The sequence below is a fragment of the Clarias gariepinus genome, chromosome 22, assembly GCF_024256425.1.
Source record: "Clarias gariepinus isolate MV-2021 ecotype Netherlands chromosome 22, CGAR_prim_01v2, whole genome shotgun sequence".
Taxonomy (NCBI): Eukaryota; Metazoa; Chordata; class Actinopteri; order Siluriformes; family Clariidae; genus Clarias; species Clarias gariepinus.
The window spans coordinates 17,798,179-17,818,131 of NC_071121.1; the positions used below are offsets into that span (position 1 = coordinate 17,798,179).

The window sequence follows — 19,953 nt, forward strand, 5'->3', positions numbered from 1 at the left end:
TATTATTCATCCGACGGGCGTTCTGGTGGCCCTCCTTGAAGAGAGACATTCTCGAGTTCGTTCAGGCATGCCCGGTGTGCGCCAGGGCAAAGGACACAAACCAACCAACTCCAGGAGACCTCCAGCCACTCCCAGTTCCTCGACTGCCCTGGACGCACATCGCCCTGGATTTCATCACGGGCCTGCCGGTTTCAGAGGGTAAGAACACCATATTAACCATTGTTGATCGGTTCTCCAAGGCCGTGCACCTGGTGGCCCTTAGCCGGACTCCCTTTAGCAAAGGACACAGCTGAATTGATTTTGGAACACACAGTCCGACTGCATGGGTTCCCAAAGGACATCGTCTCGGACAGGGGGCCTCAGTTCACAGCCCGGTTCTGGAAGGCCTTCTGCCGTCTGATCGATTCCACCTGTAGTCTGTCATCCGGTTACCACCCTCAGACTAATGTTCTGACGGAACGGACCAACCAACAACTGGAGCGCTACCTGAGATGTTTTGTTTCCGATCGCCAGCGCTCCTGGGCCCGCTACCTCAAATGGGCCGAACTGTCCCACAATCTCCACGTCTCCACAGTCACCAACCTAAGCCCATTTGAGGTGTGCCATGGTTTCCATCCTCCAATGTTCAACCATCAGGAACCAGAAGTTGACGTACCATCGGCCCAACAGTTGGTCCGTAGGTGTCGGCAGATGTGGAACCAAGCGAATCTCGCCATCCAACGAGCCAACACCAGCTACGTCACCCAGCATCGCCGCCGACACCCACCGGGACGTTTGTACCACGTAGGTGACAAGGTATGGTTATCAACTAAAAACCTCCATCTGCACACCGAATCAAGAAAACTATTTCTACCAAGGTTCATCTGACCATACCGCATCACTTTACGGATTAACCCTGTCACCTACCGGCTCCAGCTGCCAGCGGCGCTCCGGATCCACCCAGTCCATTCCATACATCACAGCTAAAACCCTTCATCACTTCACCTTTGGTCTTTTGGTCATCCCAGGTTAGTTCTTGACACACCCATAGTAATTGCACAGAAAAAAAGTTGGCCAATCAGGATGCGTGTCGATTACCGGACTCTAAATGCTCGCACCATTCCAGATCAGTACACCACTCCCAGGAACAATGATGCTCTGGACTGTTTGGCTGGCAGTAAATGGTTTTTGGTACTAGACCTCCACAGTGGATATTATCAAATAGCCATGGGTTGGCACTTGGTTTCTACCAGTTTGAGAGGATGCCACAAAGGGATAACTGGAGCTCCCACCACATTCCAGCGGCTTGTGTCAGCTGCCGGAGTGTCACCTGACCCCGCCAAGATTAAAGCAATAACATGCTGGAAAATGCCAACTGACTTGAAGTCACTGAGATCCTTTCTTGGCTTTTGTGGATTATACCGGAGATTCATAAAGGACTACTCAGCCATTGTGAGGCCGCTGACTGAGCTCACCATACGGTACCCATCGACCTTTGGTCAAAATAGAGAGGCAGCAGATACCAAGACCTATTATAAAGAGTCTGAGCCGTTTGGGAAGCGTTGGGATGATGACTGTGCTGCAGCTTTCAATAAAATCATTTTCTCACTTATGCACCAGTACTTGCTTTTGCTGACCCCACCAAACCATATGTTTTGCAGGTAGATGCTAGCATAAATCGTTTGGGAGCTGTCCTAAATCAAGAACAGCCAACTGGTTTAAGACCTGTGGCTTACGCAAACAGGAAGTTGAATGCCTCAGAACAGCATTACATGGTCCATCCACTTGAGTTCCTAGCTCTAAAATTGGCAGTTATGTACAAATTCCATGACTACTTATACAGTGCTCAGATCGTGGTGAAGACTGACAACAATCCACTCACCTATATCTTGTACACTGCCAAGTTGAATGCGACAGGTCATCACTGGTTAGCCACCTTGTCTACGTATGGCTTCATTTTACAGTACAAGCCAGGTACCCCTGTGAACCCACTGACTGCTCTGAATGGAAGGAAATTCCTAAATCGGGAGTAAAGGCTATTTGCCAGCTGGCTGGTGTTCTGGAAAGCATTGAGTCCTCAGCCCGACTTTTGGATCACTTAGGTGTCTCACCACAAAGCATCCCAGAAACGTTCTTTTGTCCCACAACACTGGGACTGGGTCATGTAGAACTGTTGACTAATGCTGAGATCAGGAAAGCTCAAGATGAGGATCCGGTAGTTAGCATAGTGAAGCGAGCGGTGGAGTCTGGGAAAATACTTACTGGTGCTAAGAGTTCCATTAATACTGTTGCTCTGCTGCAGCGTCAAGGTCCCATGTTGATGATCCAGAACCACCTTCTGCATTAAGTCACCAAAAAAAAAACAGCTTGTCTTACCTGAAAAGTACTGGACCCAAGTACTGCATTCCTTGCATGATGACACAGGCCATTTGAGAGTAGAGAGAACTACTTAACTTCTGAGGGGTCACTTCTATTGGCCTAGAATGTCCACCTACTTAGAGCAGTACATAAAGAATTGTAGCCGTTGTATAGCACGTAAGACAACATCCAAAAAAGTTGCACCTTTACATCATATGACCAGCTGTGGGCCTTTTGACTTGGTATGCATTGACTTCTTATTAATTGAGCCAGACTCTAAAGGTATTAGCAATGTCCTCATCATGACTGATCATTTCACACACTATGCCAAAGTGTTCCCAGCTAAAGATTAAAAGCTCTGACTGTGGCCAAGATACTGTGTGACAAGTTTTTTGTTCACTATGGCTTACCATCCCGTATCCATTCAGATCAAGGGAGAGACTTTGAGAGTGGTCTCATAAAAGAGCTGCTGAGGATGCTGGGAATCCGAAAATCTCCATACAATCCCCAAGGAGACCCACAGCTTAAAGGTTTAACCAGACACTTCTTTCTTTATTTTCGCTGGACACGGCAGAGAATCACAGGTGGAGTCAACACATTAACCGGTTAGTACATGCGTACAACTGTACTAAGAACGAAGCAACTTGGTACTCGCCGTACTTTCTGTTGTTCGAAAGGGAGGTTCGTTTGCCGGTGGATGTGTGTTTCGGGACTTCACCTGATGGAGAGAGAGCTAGTAACCATCAACAGTATGTGCAAAGAATGAATGTTTTCACCTGATGGACAGAGAGCTAGTAACCATCAACAGTATGTGCAAAGAATGAATGTTCTGACCAGATCTGAGTCAGGAGGAACAAGGAGACACAGGTTTAGAAGGGGGAGATCCTGGCGGTCATGATGCTACCAAAGGAGGAGTAGATACTCAAAATGCCTGCCCTAAAAGAAACATAAGACCAGTAGTCAGACTAAGCTATGACCGGTTGGGCCGGCCCACTTACCGACCTTTAACTCTAGTTCATAGAGGGATGGTCAAAATGACGTCCAAGTTGGGTCATGGTTGGACGTCCAAATAGTGGACCTAGTTTGGACATCAAAATGGCGTAAAAAAAAAAAAAGCCAGATTAGGTCGTCAAAATGACATCCAAGTTGGGTCATGGTTGGACGTCCAAATAGTGGACCTAGCTTGGACGTTGAATGGATGTCCAGAATTGGTCATGGACCGACGGACCCAATATAGACATGATCTGCACGTCTATCCGATGTCCAATGTTTAGTGAGGATTATTGTGCCGTCCATGCCCATATTCACATTTGCCATTTACTTACCATGTTATCAACCCCGTTTTGTTATCGACCTCGTTTTTGCCTAGTGTTTTGGATTTACTGTACGTTTGGATGACCGGCTTTGACTTCCCTATTGTATAACGACCACGAGACTGCCTAGTATTTTTGGATTCACTTCCCGTTTGGATTACTGGCTTTAACTTACGCATTGCACACTGACTATGAGACTGCCTAGGTTTTTGGATTTACTGCATGTGTGGATTACCGGCTTTGACTTCCACGTTGCGCACTGACTACTGAGACTGTCTAGCGATTTTGGATTTACTGCGTGTGTTGATTACTGACTTTGACTTCCGCGTTGCACACTGACTACGAGACTATCTAGGGTTTTTTGGTATTACTGCATGTGTGGATCTATTGCACGTTCGGATTACAGGCTCTTACCCTCGAAACTTCTCTAGAGCTTTTCTGCATCTTCACAAGGACTATAAGTGCACATTATCATTGAATCTGCCCTTGGATCCTCCTTTTCACCTTCTGCCACTATATCCCAGCGCATGACAATAGACATAGATTATTACCTAAGCTAAAACATTATTAACTTCTGTGTAATTAAAGTTCTGAAAAAAAAAAAAAAAAAAAATATATATATATATATATATATATATATATATATATATTTAAAAGCCCCAAAGGTCAACCACAAAGCACAAAGGCATGTTTTTCTCTTACATCTGTGGTCATGAAAGAGACAATTTTACCTCTACCTAAATCCTAAAATCAAACAGTTCTAGATAACAGCATTGCACTTGAAGAGAAACTACAACATACTGCATTCCGACTTATCAGCATCAAATAATGTACAAGGATAAGGCCACATTGGCACACATTCATAGACGCTCTAAAGGTTTGTGCCCATTCTTGTGCTCTTAAGGAAACAAAACAACTTCAAGGAAGACTGTTGCTTGTGTTAAGAAATCTAATGCTGCAAACAGCTGGTTAAAATTGCTTAAAGGGAATACACAATGCCACAAATGCTTGCATGTGATCTCACTATGTGCTAACACAAACAAGATACAACTACATGATGTGAAATGTTACATATCATACAACAGTTTCTGCTACAACAGTTTCTGCTAGCTGTTAGCTGTTCTCAAAATTTGTCCACAGTATGTGTCACATTCTATTAGCAAAAGCTAAAATGATAAAACATTGCAATTCATTATATTGTACTTGCATATACTGTATACTGGTACTGATACTTGTACATTATAGCAAATAAGGAAATGTTATACACATAAGGAAATAATTTAAAAAATTCTACTAAATCAGTTGCATTTGCAGATATTCATAAGCCAATGTCAATTGTCAGATAGACGGGTATTTTAGTAAGAGGGTTAATTTAAAAGAATTTGCATCATAGGTGAAACATTCGTCTGTTCTAATGCTTTTCTTACCTTTTTTTAGAATCTTTTTGCAGCTTGGGCTTGGCTCTTAGCTCAGCTATTGGTTTCATGGTCACTGCTACCTGGCTCTCCATGTTGACCCTCTCTGAATGATTCCACAGCTTGTGCTTCTGCTGGTGCAGTTTTGTGGCAAACACAGCCTTGCAGTATTGACAGCCATAACTGAACTTCTCTGCCACAGTTTCCTGATACACACAAGTACACACAAACAGTTGAATTACTACATAGTAAAATAAGACTTATCATAGGTGTTTAAATCATCTACAGTGAAAATAGGAAAATGTTAAATATGTAAGTAAATGTGGTCGTTTTTGAAATTTTGCACTGTGTGATTTGATGACATGGGATGATATGTCAGGCAACAATATTTCCATTAGGCTAGGAAACATTTGTATTTCCGGATCCCTCAACTTGACAAATGCATGCAGCACATTCATTTTCATCTGCAAATTAAGGAGTTCTAGGTGTCATCACTAGTTATAAAATGTTCATTTAAACATTCATGTGAAGGAGACATACAGATGTCGCCATTAAAAATGCACGATTCGAGAAAAGGGATCCCACGACTTGCCGCAGCTGCAAGCTGTGAAAATGCCTTTCATTACCTGTAGGGGACAGTCGTGTTTCAGTCTGAAGTATTGTGTGTCTACTGAGCCGAAAATTTATCTCTCTTAGGTGCCCATTAATATCAAGCGACAGAGCTCATAAACGTGTCAAGCTCACGTGTCGTGGTTGCGCACTGTCACTTTGTTGTTGCTCTTGTTTGCACATTTGGACGTGCACTTTATGTTGTCTGTAAAAAATTTATACTTAGCTAGTTAGTTTTTGTTAATTTATGTTGTACTTTATGTTAGGTCTCTCTGTCCTGTCTCTGCTAGCCAGCTAACTAGGCCTCTTGGTTAGCTAGTTTAGTGTCTATGTTAATTTGTGTTGTAAATTTATGTTGCATGTAGCACCTTGGTCCTGGAGGAACGTTGTTTCGTTTCACTGTGTACTAACTGTATATGGTTGTAATGACAATAAAGCCTACTTGAACTTGAACTCAAACTGTAAATACTAATATGTATTTGTTTTTCATTTTCTTCTCTCCTTCAATGATACTTCTTTGACTGCACTTTCTCTATTTAGTATTATTATTTTTAGTAGTTGTAGTGCTCCGAATTAATTATTATTATTCTTATTATACTTGCGCGTGTGCCAAAAGACTACAAAGATGTATGATATGTTAGCCTAAAACATTATTGTTTTATTGTGTTTATGCGCTTTAAATATACACCAATAAATAAACACTGCCTTATGCAGAGTGAAAGTGAGTTGCGCTTGCGGCTTTTTAATCAACGCTGAACCCAAACAACAAAAGAACATCATAATAATAATCAAAAGGAGAATAATCATCATGATTTTTGCTGTTTATGTCCAGCAAAAATGTTTCCGTGAACCCGCGACGCGTGTGCGCTTTCACTTTGCCAAGTTTTGATCAAAAGTCAGGTGAACGCGCCCTTGATGTGGCGCTGTGCGAAATGCACGCCGATGTGAGCCGCTTTATTTCAGTCGTAATATACTAACATATTTTTGCTGTGTAGTGGACCGCACGCGCACAACCTTTCGCGGGAAACACCGCACCAGCAGAAGTAGACTAATGATTGTGAATGCGTCGGTGAAAAGAGCAAGGAAATTGACTCGCCAAACAAGCACTAACAACAGCTCAAGGGCTTGTAAAAAAAATTTTATTGTTTAGTCTAGCTTATTAAGTTCACTAGCTGACGATTTTATTTGTACAAAGAATGAACAACAATGAATGTTATATAGCTTCCGTTTGTATCGGTTTACTGTTATTATTTAAGAAATTACATTTAAAGACATTAAAATTTAAATATAGAAATAACTGAAAAAAATAGACCTTTAGAATAGAACATTAAAATAACAAAAAAATACACTTCTATCTTTGGTATAATATGGTTATAGTATAATATATCACGGCTGTGTGACGCACCCTGCATTCAGAGTTGTATACTCTGCGTTCCAGACTCTTTGGTGAAAGTTGTTGATGTTTGTTTTATTTATTTATTTTTGTCTTTGATGTTAACTACACAAACTACAGTGAAACCTCGGATTACGAGTAACGTGGTTTACGAGTGTTCCGGAAGACGAGCAAAGATTTTAAATAATTTTTTACTTAAAAAACGAGTGTTGTCGTGGTTTACAAGCACCGAGTATTATGTGTAACGCATGCGCTCCTTGTTTTGACACCGAGCGTCGCGTCATCACAACTGAGCCAAAGTTTTTTTTCTCTCTGGCGCGGAAATCATCTCCCCTGCTGGGTCTCAGTGCTTGTCTCTTACTGGTATAATTAATCCGTGTGTGTGTGTGTTTCTTTCTCTTGCGCTGCAAAGTGTGTGTGTTTGTGTGTGTGCGCATAATTTGACACCGCCGGTTCACACACACACACACGCTCTCTTTCTCTCTCGCCTTTACTGTGTGTCAGTGTTTGAGTGTGTGTGTTATGTGTGTGTGTGTTTTTTTTCTCTTGCGCTGCAGTGTGTGTGTGTTATGTGTGTGCGCACGTAATTTGACACCATGCTGGTTCTCCCTCTCTCGCCTTTAATGTGTTTGTGTGTGTGTGTGTGTGTGTGTGTGTGAAACAGAGAGGGGGTGCTTCACTCACACACAACCGGCACGGTGTCAAATTACGCTTGCGCACACACAACACACACTCAGCAGTGCAGAAGAGAGAAAAACACACACACAGCGCCTGTGCGCATAAATGGAAACACTTATCTGTCGAGGTTTTAATTTTTACTTTTTTTAAGGTAACGTGCAGGTTAATTTGTTTTGTTTTTAATTTATATTTTGTGTTAATTATTTTTATGTATTTATTTTTTTGGGCTGTGGAACAAGTAATTTTAATTTCCATTATTTCTTATGGGAAAATGTGCTTTGATTTACGAGTGTTTTAGAATACGAGCCCGCCTCCGGAACGAATTATGCTCGTAATCCGAGGTTCCACTGTAGTGTCTTACCACGTGGGAGTTTCTCCAGCATACTGTATATCAGATTGATGGACATGAGTCCTTATCGGTTACATTTTTGGTGACAATTTTTGTTGTACTAAATAATATTTATGCAGTATAATCAAGACCTTATTTCTATTTACTTTAGGTTGTTGTTCTTGCAGTGTTACTGTGTGTGCTTTGCAATGTCAGACGCATTCAAATGCAAATAATACACCCTCCCCAGGTGTGAATCGGCTGTTCTCACCTTTACACCCAGAGAAACTAAAATGCACCCCTTCCCACTGTGCATCGTTTCCAAAATTGACATTGTTACTGTGTATCCTCACATGCATTGTATTGTTATTGATCACTCTACACTGTTTTTAATTACTCTACGATGTTTTAATTTTAGATTTTATTTAAGAATAAATACAAAAACCGAATAAAATTATTCCATTTGTATATACCCTTATAGAATAGCATTAAAAATAATGGGTTGTGTATCAAGCGATGAAAAACAATATAAGGCATGTTATAATAAGGAAACTTTCTCTCTCTTCCATTCCAGTGATTAAAAAATGGTAAAAATGTCAATTTTGGAATCCACAGACGCTTAGTGGTCTGAGCACAACGTAAAAATCTTTGTCTAGCTACACTGGTTAAAAATAATGTTGGCCACGCATCATACAGATGTCTTTTAAACGTTTATTTTTCTCTTTTTCAGCAGACACCGTGAAAACTGAGATAAAATTAAAGGACATAAATATTTGAATATGTACACATCTCTCAAACATGTTTTTTATCCATTAATAAAACAGGCCCAAGCCTGCCAGCATAAAGGAAATGCAAAATAATTAAGTAAAATTACTAGCATATGCATTTGAGCACATTAATAGTGTTAAACCTAAACATAAGTAAAGCACAATTACCGTGTGCGCCTCTTGAACCAAGTGCAGAATAAAGTTAATTTAAGTACGTCTCTTCTCTGCATCGATGTTGACCCTGACCTATAATGCCAATGTGATACAGAAATATTCCTCAATTTGTCAGGTGACCAGTCCACCAAAATAAAAGCTTCCACTATGTTTAGATGTATATTTACATATAAAGACATATTTAAATAAAAATTTTACAGCTGTATGAACGTAAGCAATCATGAATTTATCAACTCAATCATGATCAACAAAAAGGACATCTTAATAAAACTTTCTCTTTTACAGTTTGTATGATAAAATTACTTGTGGCATGAATCTACACGAAGCGCGTCAGTTTAAATAATCATTTAACGCTGAACTCAAACAGCAAAAGAACATGATAATAATAATCAAAAGAATAATATTGTTATTTTTGCTGTTTATGTCTACCATTTAATAATTAATTAATTATCAATAAGTAAAGCTGCTCACATCGCGCTTACAAAAAAACCCTACATGCGTAATGTTTCTAATTACACATGACAAAATCTAAAGGCTCTCTGTGTTAACTTTTACTTTGCTTAAATTCGATCCTAATAAGATTTAATTAGGATGAATTAGTTTAACTACTAAGATAAGAACTAAGATCAAAAGGCTGATAAACGCGTGCGCAGATATGAGCAGATTTATCGATAAAACTACAGACATGAAATGCAACAAACACAAAAATATGTGCTACTCGCTGAATACAACGCGACAGCGCAGTCAAAGCCGGGGGATTCTGTAGTAGTACACAAAAAAATGCTGGGTTTCTGTAAACAAATCGTTGGGTTGTTTATGCTGGGTCAAAATCCCGGTTTATTTCGGGTACTTTAATTACAAATGTTGGGTTGCTTTTGCTATGAATACTAAAAGTGCTGCATGATTAAACTCAATGCAAAAAACGGAAAAAGAAACTTCAGTTTCCTCTCTTTTGTTCCAGTGTTCATGCAGTAAACCCATGGGTGAATACGATGATTTAATAATTTAATTAAACATGAATATATATATATATATATATATATATATATATATATATATGTGGCATTTAAATTCAAATCCAACATTTTAATGGTTAGTAATTGGTGCATGGGCGTCATCCTGCATGTTCTGTAATATTCCATTGTCATTCATATTGCCGTTGTTTTAGAGCCCTGTACTAAAGCATTCGCTAGTTATTTCAGCGTACTAAAAGTACCCTAGCATGAGTTTTATATATACTGTGTGTATATATAAAATGAAAATACGTATAAAAAATATAATTTATATATTCATGTTTAATTAAATTCTTAACATTTTAATGGTTAGTGTTTGTTGCAAACATTCACATTATTTTTGAGCGAAGAGTTCGGCTTATACACGCTACTATACGCTGATCAGCAATCGGTGTCCCACTGTAACCAGCAGGTCAAAGGAGCAGTTATCGGCTATGACACGTAGCCTTTTAAGTTTGGAGGCCAGAGTCGGTTGGTTGGAAACACGTTTGGAGAAGATAACTTCACAAACACACACACAAAATCTCCATGCAGATACACAGTGCAGGGATCACTTCGTAATACACCTGGCCATAAATAAAAATTTATATTTATGCCTAAAAAGATGCTTTAAAATTCATCTTAAATTTCTTCATCGCGTGTATAAACCCGCAGCCCTTAACAAATGCGATAAAATGCAGACATGAAGGACTAAACTCGACAAGAATATAGAGAATCAGAATCATGTTTATATTAAAATAATTAATTCAATGATAAACTTGTATCAAATAAGAACTTTATGTTAAATAAATTTTAAGTAAATTTGAAGCTGAAGTAGTTAAATATGCTTATACTGTAGATATGTAGGTTACATTTTAAGAGTACAATTGCAAGTAAATTGCAAACTGTAATGTTGTAAAATATGAATAAAACAGTATTTTTCTGCGCTAATTACACCACGCACTGCACCACGTTCCCTCCGATCCTCCAGCACTGCTCGCGTCATCCCACCATCTCTCAGGGATCGAGGGCGGCATTCATCCAGGCTCTTTTCTGTTCTGGCACCTAGGTGGTGGAATGAACTTCCTCTAGATGTCCGTACATCAGAGACTTTGACTATCTTTAAACGACGACTCAAGACGCATCTGTTTCTCCAGTACTTGGACTAACCCCCCCGGGGGAAAAAAAAAAAAAAAAACTCTTCTCAGATGTGTTGGACTAATGGTACTTAGTTATTAACCTAGTTAACCCAGTGTAAGTATGTATCCAATGTTGTAAACATTAAAGCACTTTTTGTAAGTCGCTCTGGATAAGAGCGTCTGCCAAATGCCTAAATGTAAATGTATTAGACACAAATATACGATATATGGTAGTATATGTAATGAAAAATATACTTACATATGAGTGCTTAAATGTAAAGTAAACGCAATTATTAATTTATTGTGTATATTTAACTTAATTCAGCCGTTTAAGTTATATGAAAAATAATGTTCCTACCAGCCTACTATTATGTTCTGTTCAAATTTAAAGATTTCCGCACGTGTGTGCAAAAAGATGAAGTACAACAAACACAAAGGTAAATAGTCTTTAATAAAGGTAGCCTAATACAATATTGTTTTCAATGCTGAAACGAACATGATTTTGTTTTAGTCTATTCTCTAAATACAATGTGACAGCGCACTCCGAGGTGAACCCCCACTGCACCCAGTTACTGTAATCCCCCTTCTTACCTTTTATTTACGATCAGTGTGAAGTTATCAAACCGGTTTCGCAGAGCCTGAGAGTAAACGGCAGAGTATGGAATTGAAACATTCTAAATCATCGACCAAAAGAAGTTTAAATGTTAACCATTATCTGAAAATTGATGCTTACAGCTCACTTTGGATTAAGAGTAGATGACTTTTATACAAGATTATTGTGATGTTGCATGGCAATGCACATCCGCGCACTTCTCTTCACACAGTCGACAGACACTCTGCAAGAATATCATTTTGAGGTGTTAAATCATATTTCCTATAATCCTCATATTGCTCCATCGGACTCTTACCTCTTTGATCCCTTGCAGCCTTAGGAGAATTCACTTCAGATAAAGAAGCAGTGCATTTGTGGCTTGCAGTTCAGCTTGTTGACAGATGGACAAAGTGTATTGAAAAGCAAGGAGATTATGTTTAAAACTTTATGTATTTGTCTTTTAAAAAAAATTTATTAAAATCAATTCTACAGCTAGACTCTATTTGGTAATGTTTACACATTCTAGATTTCACACAATTATTGAAAAAAGTTTGCCTTCACCAATACCGCAAACACATTTACATTTAGCAGAAGCTCTCATGTGACCAACGAAAAGTGCTTTTAAGTTTTTGTCATTGGATAGATACTTGGATACACTGGGTTACTAGCCCAGATAGCACTGCTTTGGTAGCCCAACGTTAGCAAAATTTTGGTAACCTTTTGTCAGACGAAAAAAGTAGGGCAAACAACTGTGCATACGTTGGGCCCATGTTGGCATCAGTAGTTGGCCCAATGTCATTTTGTCTGTTGGCCAACTGTTGGCTTATTGGTTGGGCCAAAGATAGGTTGGCCCAATATTGGTTTAGTATTTAATGGCATGGTTGTAAACTGAAAATTTAATTATTTTGGTTTAGCTTTGTGCTGCAGGCTCTCTCAATGATGCCCTCACATCAGGGACACATATATGAGGGTTGGTTACCAATCAAGTACAAGCTAAACTTTGGTCCCATTCTCCATGATGGACAACGACACTTCTCTGCATTCGCTTTACTAGCTGACCAATGCTTTAAGTGTGTGAGCACATGTCAGGAAGTATCACCACATGTCAGGTGATCAACATGTACAAGGGTAGGTATTGCTTTTTTTGATTGCTAGCTATATGTGAGTATAATTGCCTATAGAACTATATATTTGGTGATCCACGGTGACTGAATAATTTGTAAGAAAATGCAAAGCATTGAGAGAATGAGACAAAGTGTCACAATCGGGGTGTTGTGGCAGGTGTTGAACGCCGTGGGCAGACACATAACACGCCCTGTGGCGAGACACAGGCAGACACATAACACGCCCTGTGGCGAGACACAGGCAGACACATAACACGCCCTGTGGCGAGACACAGGCAGACACATAACACGCCCTGTGGCGAGACACAGGCAGACACATAACACGCCCTGTGGCGAGACACAGGCAGACACATAACACGCCCTGTGGCGAGACACAGGCAGACACATAACACGCCCTGTGGCGAGACACAGGCAGACGCATAACACGCCCTGTGGCGAGACACAGGCAGACGCATAACACGCCCTGTGGCGAGACACAGGCAGACGCATAACACGCCCTGTGGCGAGACACAGGCAGACGCATAACACGCCCTGTGGCGAGACACAGGCAGACGCATAACACGCCCTGTGGCGAGACACAGGCAGACACATAACACGCCCTGTGGCGAGACACAGGCAGACACATAGACACAGGAGGAGGACAAACATAACAGGACACACAGACTATGCGTGGAGCTGAGACTAGAGGGAGACACCAGAGAGAAGAGACACTAGAGGGAGACACGTAGAGACACTAGAGGGAGACACAGAGACGAGAGAGAGACGGGACGAGGACTAAAGACATGGCAATCAGCTAGGCATGGCTTTTAGCTAAACATGGTTAAGCTGTGCTTAACCATGGCAGTCAGCTACACATACACCTAGCTAAGCATGTCTTTAGCCCCAACATGCACTAAGCTACACTTACCTAATAGCTTAAACACACACTAGGGAATGGGGGCACAGAAACACAGACGAGGGATACCCAGTGGCTAGGCTAGGCGACACTCAAAGGCTAGGCTAGGCGACACTCAAAGGCTAGGCTAGGCGACACTCAAAGGCTAGGCTAGGCGACACTCAAAGGCTAGGCACACTGGGCAACTAGGGAGGTAGGAAACACAGGACAGCTAGAGAAACAGAGGGGCTATGGCTAGAAACATGCTAGTTACTATAACTCAACATAGATTTTAGCTAAACACGCTCCTAGCCAAACACACACCTAACTACTTACCTGACTCTGGCTAAACACACAAGAACACAGGAGGACAGGACTGAATCAGCTCCACTAACACAGACACACAGAACATACACAGAAACATTGCCAATAAGAGAGCCCAAGTTAACACAAATAAAATCAAAATAAACTAAACAAAGAACAGAAATAAACTAAAACTAAATGCCCACACAAGTGACAGTGGTGATACCAAAAATGCTTGACCCAGTTTCCCAGTCTAAACAGCTATTTATAGATTGATTGATGGCTACCTCGGTTCAGGTGTGCACTCGCATCATCTTACCGAGGTGCCTGCTGGGAAACTGAGTTGGCCAACAAAAACTACAAAATAAAAACAGTGACCTCTAGTGGCGGACCCTTACACAAAGAAACAACCATAGCGAGGTTAGAACCATAGGGATTGTTGCCATAGTGAGTTCCAGAAAGGTTAAATGGCTAATATTGAATAGATATTGTTTGCCTTAGGTCACTGCATTTTTCGTATGTTTATGCGGTTGTTGAATATATGTTTAATTTTCAATTTCCAACCTTGCCATTACCTACTAAACCAACATTGTGGCAACACTGGGCCAAACTTGTAATTATCAACTGAACCAACGTTGTGCCAAACTATCTTTGGCCCCACCAATGAGCCAACATTGGGCCAACCACTGAAGCCAGAACAACGGCCCAAAGTATCCACTGACGTTGGATGTTGGCCTCTCTAAGACATCCCTTTTAATAGCTAATCATGTTACAGACCTAATGATAGATTAGTTCTTTCAGCTAAATCTTTTCAAAATCCCTTTGTTGCCCCAGTCCCAATTTTTTAAAATCCTGTCGCAGGCATCACATTTAAAAGTGAGGTGAGAAAATATGTAAAATACCGGATGGATCCAGAGCGCTGCAGGCAGCTGGAGCCGGTAGGTGACGCGGTATGGGCCGATGAATCTAGGTGAAAGTTTTCTTGACTCTGTGTGAAGATTTTTATTGAAAGCCATACTTTGTCACCTACGTGGTACAATCGGCTCGGAGGGTGTCGACGGCGATGTTGGGTGGTGTAGGAGGCATTGGCTTGTTGGATGGCCCAATTAGCTTTATTCCACAACTGCCGACACCTGCGGAACAACTGTTGGGCTGACGGTACATCAACCTCCGGTTCTTAGTGGTTGAACATCGAAGGTTGCACACCTGCCGGTTCTGCCTCTGTGGTCTGCGCCTGGCGGACCCTCCTTTCTAGGTCTAACTGAAGTGGTGCGATGATCTTTGAAGGTGGAAGGACAGGCGCGGAGGGGCACGTCTACCTCATGTTGGCATTTTAGTAGTGAACACATTTTAGTAGTGAAGATTTTATGGACTTTTTTAATGAAAAAATCGATAGCATAAGGAAGAAAATAACTGAGGTTCAACCTCTAATAGCATCTCATGATCTAGTTCAGCCTAGGACTTCACATTTAGATTTTCAGTGCTTTACAGGTATAGGACAGGAAGAGCTATATCTAGGTCACGTCCCTAAACCTTTGAAGCTGGCAGTTATTAAGCCGCTTCTTAAAAAATCTAATTTGGACGCGAATGAAATAACAAATAACAGACCGATTTCAAACCTTCCGTTCATATCAAAAATATTAGAAAAAGTAGTATCAGCTCAAATATGCACATTCTTGCAGGAAAACAACATCCTAGAAGAATTTCAGTCAGGTTTCAGGCCCCATCAGAGTACAGAAACTGCACTAGTTAAGATTGCAAACGACTTGTTTTTAGCCTCAGACCAAGGCTGCATCTCAATACTAGTCTTACTTGATCTAAGTGCTGCATTCGACACCATAGATCATAATATTCTCATAAATCGCCTACAAAATCATATAGGTATTCAGGGGCAGGCATTAAAATGGTTTAGATCACCATTTTGTAGATCTAAATGGAGTACCGTCTGATGTAATGCCAGTGAAATATGGGGTCCCACAAGGGTCAGTTTTAGGACCTCTCCTGTTCTCAATTTACATGCTTTCCTTGGGAAACATCATTAGAAGGCATGGGATTAGTTTCCATTGTTATGCTGATGATACCCAATTATACATCTCAACAAAACCAGATGAAATACCCAAGTTGTCTAGATTAACAGAGTGTGTCCAGGACATAAAAGATTGGATGGCCAATAACTTTCTTTTACTAAATTCAGATAAGACAGAGATATTGCTCATCGGCCCAAAAACCAGCACACAACAGCTTTCACAATTCAGCCTGCGTTTAGAAGGATGTACTGTTACTACTAGCTCAACAGTAAAAGACCTGGGCGTGATATTAGACAGTAACTTGTCTTTTGAAAATAATATTTCCAATATCACAAAAACAGCCTTTTTCCATCTTAGAAATATTGCCAAACTTAGGAGTATCCTATCCGTATCTGATGCAGAAAAGCTAGTTCATGCATTCATGACCTCCAGACTGGACTATTGTAATGCATTACTAGGTGGTTGTCCTGCATCCTCAATAAACAAGCTACAGTTAGTCCAAAATGCAGCCGCCAGGGTTCTCACTAGATCCAGAAAATATGATCTTATAACACCTATATTATCATCCCTGCACTGGCTACCTGTTCAATTTAGAATTAATTACAAAATAGTACTACTTACATACAAGGCTTTAAATGGTTTAGCTCCCACATACCTAACCAGTCTTTTGATACGCTATAATCCACCACGTCCCTTAAGATCACAAAACTCCGGACTTCTGGTAATTCCCAGAATTTTAAAATCTACAAAAGGGGGCAGGGCATTTTCATATTTGGCTCCAAAGCTTTGGAATAGCCTTCCAGACACTGTTCGGGGAGCAGACACGGTTTCCCAATTCAAAAGTAGACTCAAGACGCATCTCTTTAATCTGGCATACGCGTAACTCATCCCATAACCTCATACTCCAGTACACCTATCCTGAATGGCAACTACGCTAATTCTCTCCATCTTTTCTGTATTTTTCTACCCATCCCGAGGCATCTGGAGATCGTGCCAGCTTTAGTAGACAAAGGGAGTTTTTCCTTGCTACTGTAGCCGTCACCCTTGGCTTGCTCATCAGAGACATTTCATTCATTTTCATTCATCATTCATTCATCATTTATTTCATTATTATCTAGACACATTTTTCTCACACATACACACTTCCAAATATTTTCTTTTCTTTTCTAGAAAAAAAAAAAAATCTTTAATTTTTTTTTTTTTTGTGAAGCTGCTTTGAGACAATGACCATTGTTAAAAGCGCTATATAAATAAAATTGAATTGAATTGAATTGAATGTTGGCGAGAGAGGGCGTCTGCTTTGGTGTTTTTTGACCCCAGGCAGTACGAGAGCTGGAAATTATAATGTTCAAAAAGCAAAGCCCACCACGCCTGCCTTGGGTTCAGCTGTTTTAGATTCTGAAACATGATGAGGTTTTAATGTTCGATCCAGATGATGAATGGCTCCCTGGCACCCTGGAGCCAGTGACGCCATTTCACCAAAGCCCACTTTATGGCCCCTACCCCATATCGCTGCTGACTGGTGTAAATTTTTTTGGAGAAAAAAACTACATGGATGTAGTTTCTGATCTGGGCGTCATTGGGAGAGAACAGCCCCAGCCCCCATATCTGAAGACAGAATCTTTGGTAGAAGTTGTTGATGATGATGTTTACAGTGGAACCTCGGATTACGAGCATAATTTGTTCCGGAAGTGGGCTCCTATTCCAAAACAAGCGCAGGCGTTGTGCCTGCGCCCATAAACGGATACACTTATCTGTCGGGGTTCATTTTTACTTTTTTTTGATTGATTGAGAGACTGTTTTATCGAATAAATTAGCAAGGAACATCGCTAGTCACACTCGCATGAGCGCATACTAATGGAATTACTGCTGTTAAAAAAAAAAGAACCTGTGAAGGAGTGGGTGGGAGAAGGGCTGTAAAAGCGAGTGTGTGTTGGTGTGAGTGAAGGAGCATGGTGTCAAATTACGCGCGCACACACTCTTCTTTTCAAAGGCTGATACAGAGAGGGAAAGAAAAAATGGATCTTTACCCTCTAATGAGACTTGCTTTTGCTTTATACGCACGCACACAGGTGTTATAATAAACCAGTGGTTCTCAAACATATCCTGTTATTCCCCACTTAAGAGGGTTGGCGAATTTTCAAGGTTGATTAGGCTGATAGTGCTAAATCACCTGCTTTTTTGTGGTCCATGTAACAAATGTATCCATTGACGTTACTATGCTCACTACATACAGTCCGCTACTGACCCAGTTTGTGTCCACGGTAAAGTTAGTTTGATATTCGCATCTTCGAATTCAATGGCTGCGTAAATAAACCCGCAAATAAGATACCCACATATATTTCCTCTTTACATTGTCTTTAAGCTACATCCGCCCTAAATTATACATGTTTAAAAGCATAAACACCATTATTCTCTACGGCACAACAAGTGATTTAGAGATCATCGCAAAATGCAATATCGTTCTATGCACACCAACAAAAGGCGTAGAACGATATTGATCTTCCCTTTTGTTCAGCCCCTGAAGGATCAAAAAGCAACTTTGTTGCCACACTGGAAACTAGAGATGCCAGACTAGTACGGCCTGGAAAAATATTAATTTTTAACAAAAATACAAAAACATCAGCATAGACATTGGAATGAATAAAATTACATATATAATTCCGAATGTTTCCTTATATATTGTTTCTCTGCAATTAACATGCGACGTTAAACCGTTATTGTTGCACTATGGTTCCACTTTTTCTCTAATGTTATTTTAATTTACTTAATGATCAATTTCTTTGCGTATGATTGTTTAGTTTTGAGTGTCCAATCTTTATTGTCAATAAAGAAAAACATGAATTAGAATAGGTACTCTCCTATTATTTTTCACTAATTCCCTCCCGTTCATTGCGCCCCACCTGCCATGTCTGTATTCTCCACTAGTTGGGCGTGCCCCTTGCTTTAAGAACCATGGTAATAAACAATGCATGCGCGCTGTACACACACGCTTACAAACACAAAATAAAATATGTTTTACAAAGACACACGTTATTACAGTGTTATAGTAAACAGTACACGGATGTTGATTATACCAGTGAGAGACGAGCACTAAGACCCAGCAGGGGAGGTGATTACCTATAATTCCACAGCGCAAGAGAGAGAAAAAACATTGGCTCAGTTGTGATCACATGACACTTGGCATCAAAACAAGAAGCACATGCATGATACATGATACTTGGTACTCATAAACCAAGACAATGCTCGTTTTTTAAGTCAAAATTTGTTAATCTTTGCTCGTCTTGCGGAACACTCACAAATCGTGTTACTTGTAATCCGAGGTTCCACTATATTTTATTAATTTTGTCAGTGTCTTCCCATCTGGGAGTTTCTCCACCATACTGTATATCAGATTGATGGACATGAGTCCTCATCTGTTAAATTTTTGGTGACAGTAGTTTTTTCAGCACACATTTAATCAATAATATAAAAAAAAAAGTTTGGATCCGGCATCATAATTCTCCTCTTTAATTTCCTACATGGTCTAATCAGCGCTTAACCGCACACACAAAGTTTTCGAGTGCACAGAGGAATTTTCCTGTATGAAATAATATTTATGCAGTGTAACCAAGGTCTCTTATTTCTATTTATTTTAGATTGTTGTTCTTTCAGTGTCACTGTGTGCTTTGCAATAACAGACAACATTTAAATGCAAATAATTTACCCTTCCCCCAGGTGTAAATCAGCTGTTCTCACCTATACACTCTAAGAAACTAAAATGCACCCCTCCCCACGTTAGGACCCTCTTGGATCTGAGGCGTTTCTGAAGATTTGCACTGCAGTGCTTTAGGCCTCTTCTTAAATTTGTGTAAATTTAAAATCTTCTGGATTCTAAATTCAAAAATT

At 40.3% G+C, this 19,953-nt stretch overlaps 1 protein-coding gene across 5 annotated transcripts in view; it reads right to left on the reverse strand.

Annotated features, from left to right (window-relative positions):
* The window catches only part of znf512b (zinc finger protein 512B), a 205,062-nt gene that overhangs the window by 118,942 nt on the left and 66,167 nt on the right, over positions 1 to 19,953 (reverse strand). For all 5 annotated transcript variants that reach the window (XR_008356100.1, XM_053482161.1, XM_053482162.1 and 2 more), the window contains one exon: positions 5,078 to 5,271. Coding sequence is in view for 4 of the 5 variants with exons in the window: in XM_053482161.1 (XP_053338136.1) it covers positions 5,078 to 5,271 (194 nt within the window). In the remaining variant the exon portion in view is untranslated. The remainder of the gene's footprint in view (positions 1 to 5,077; positions 5,272 to 19,953) is intronic.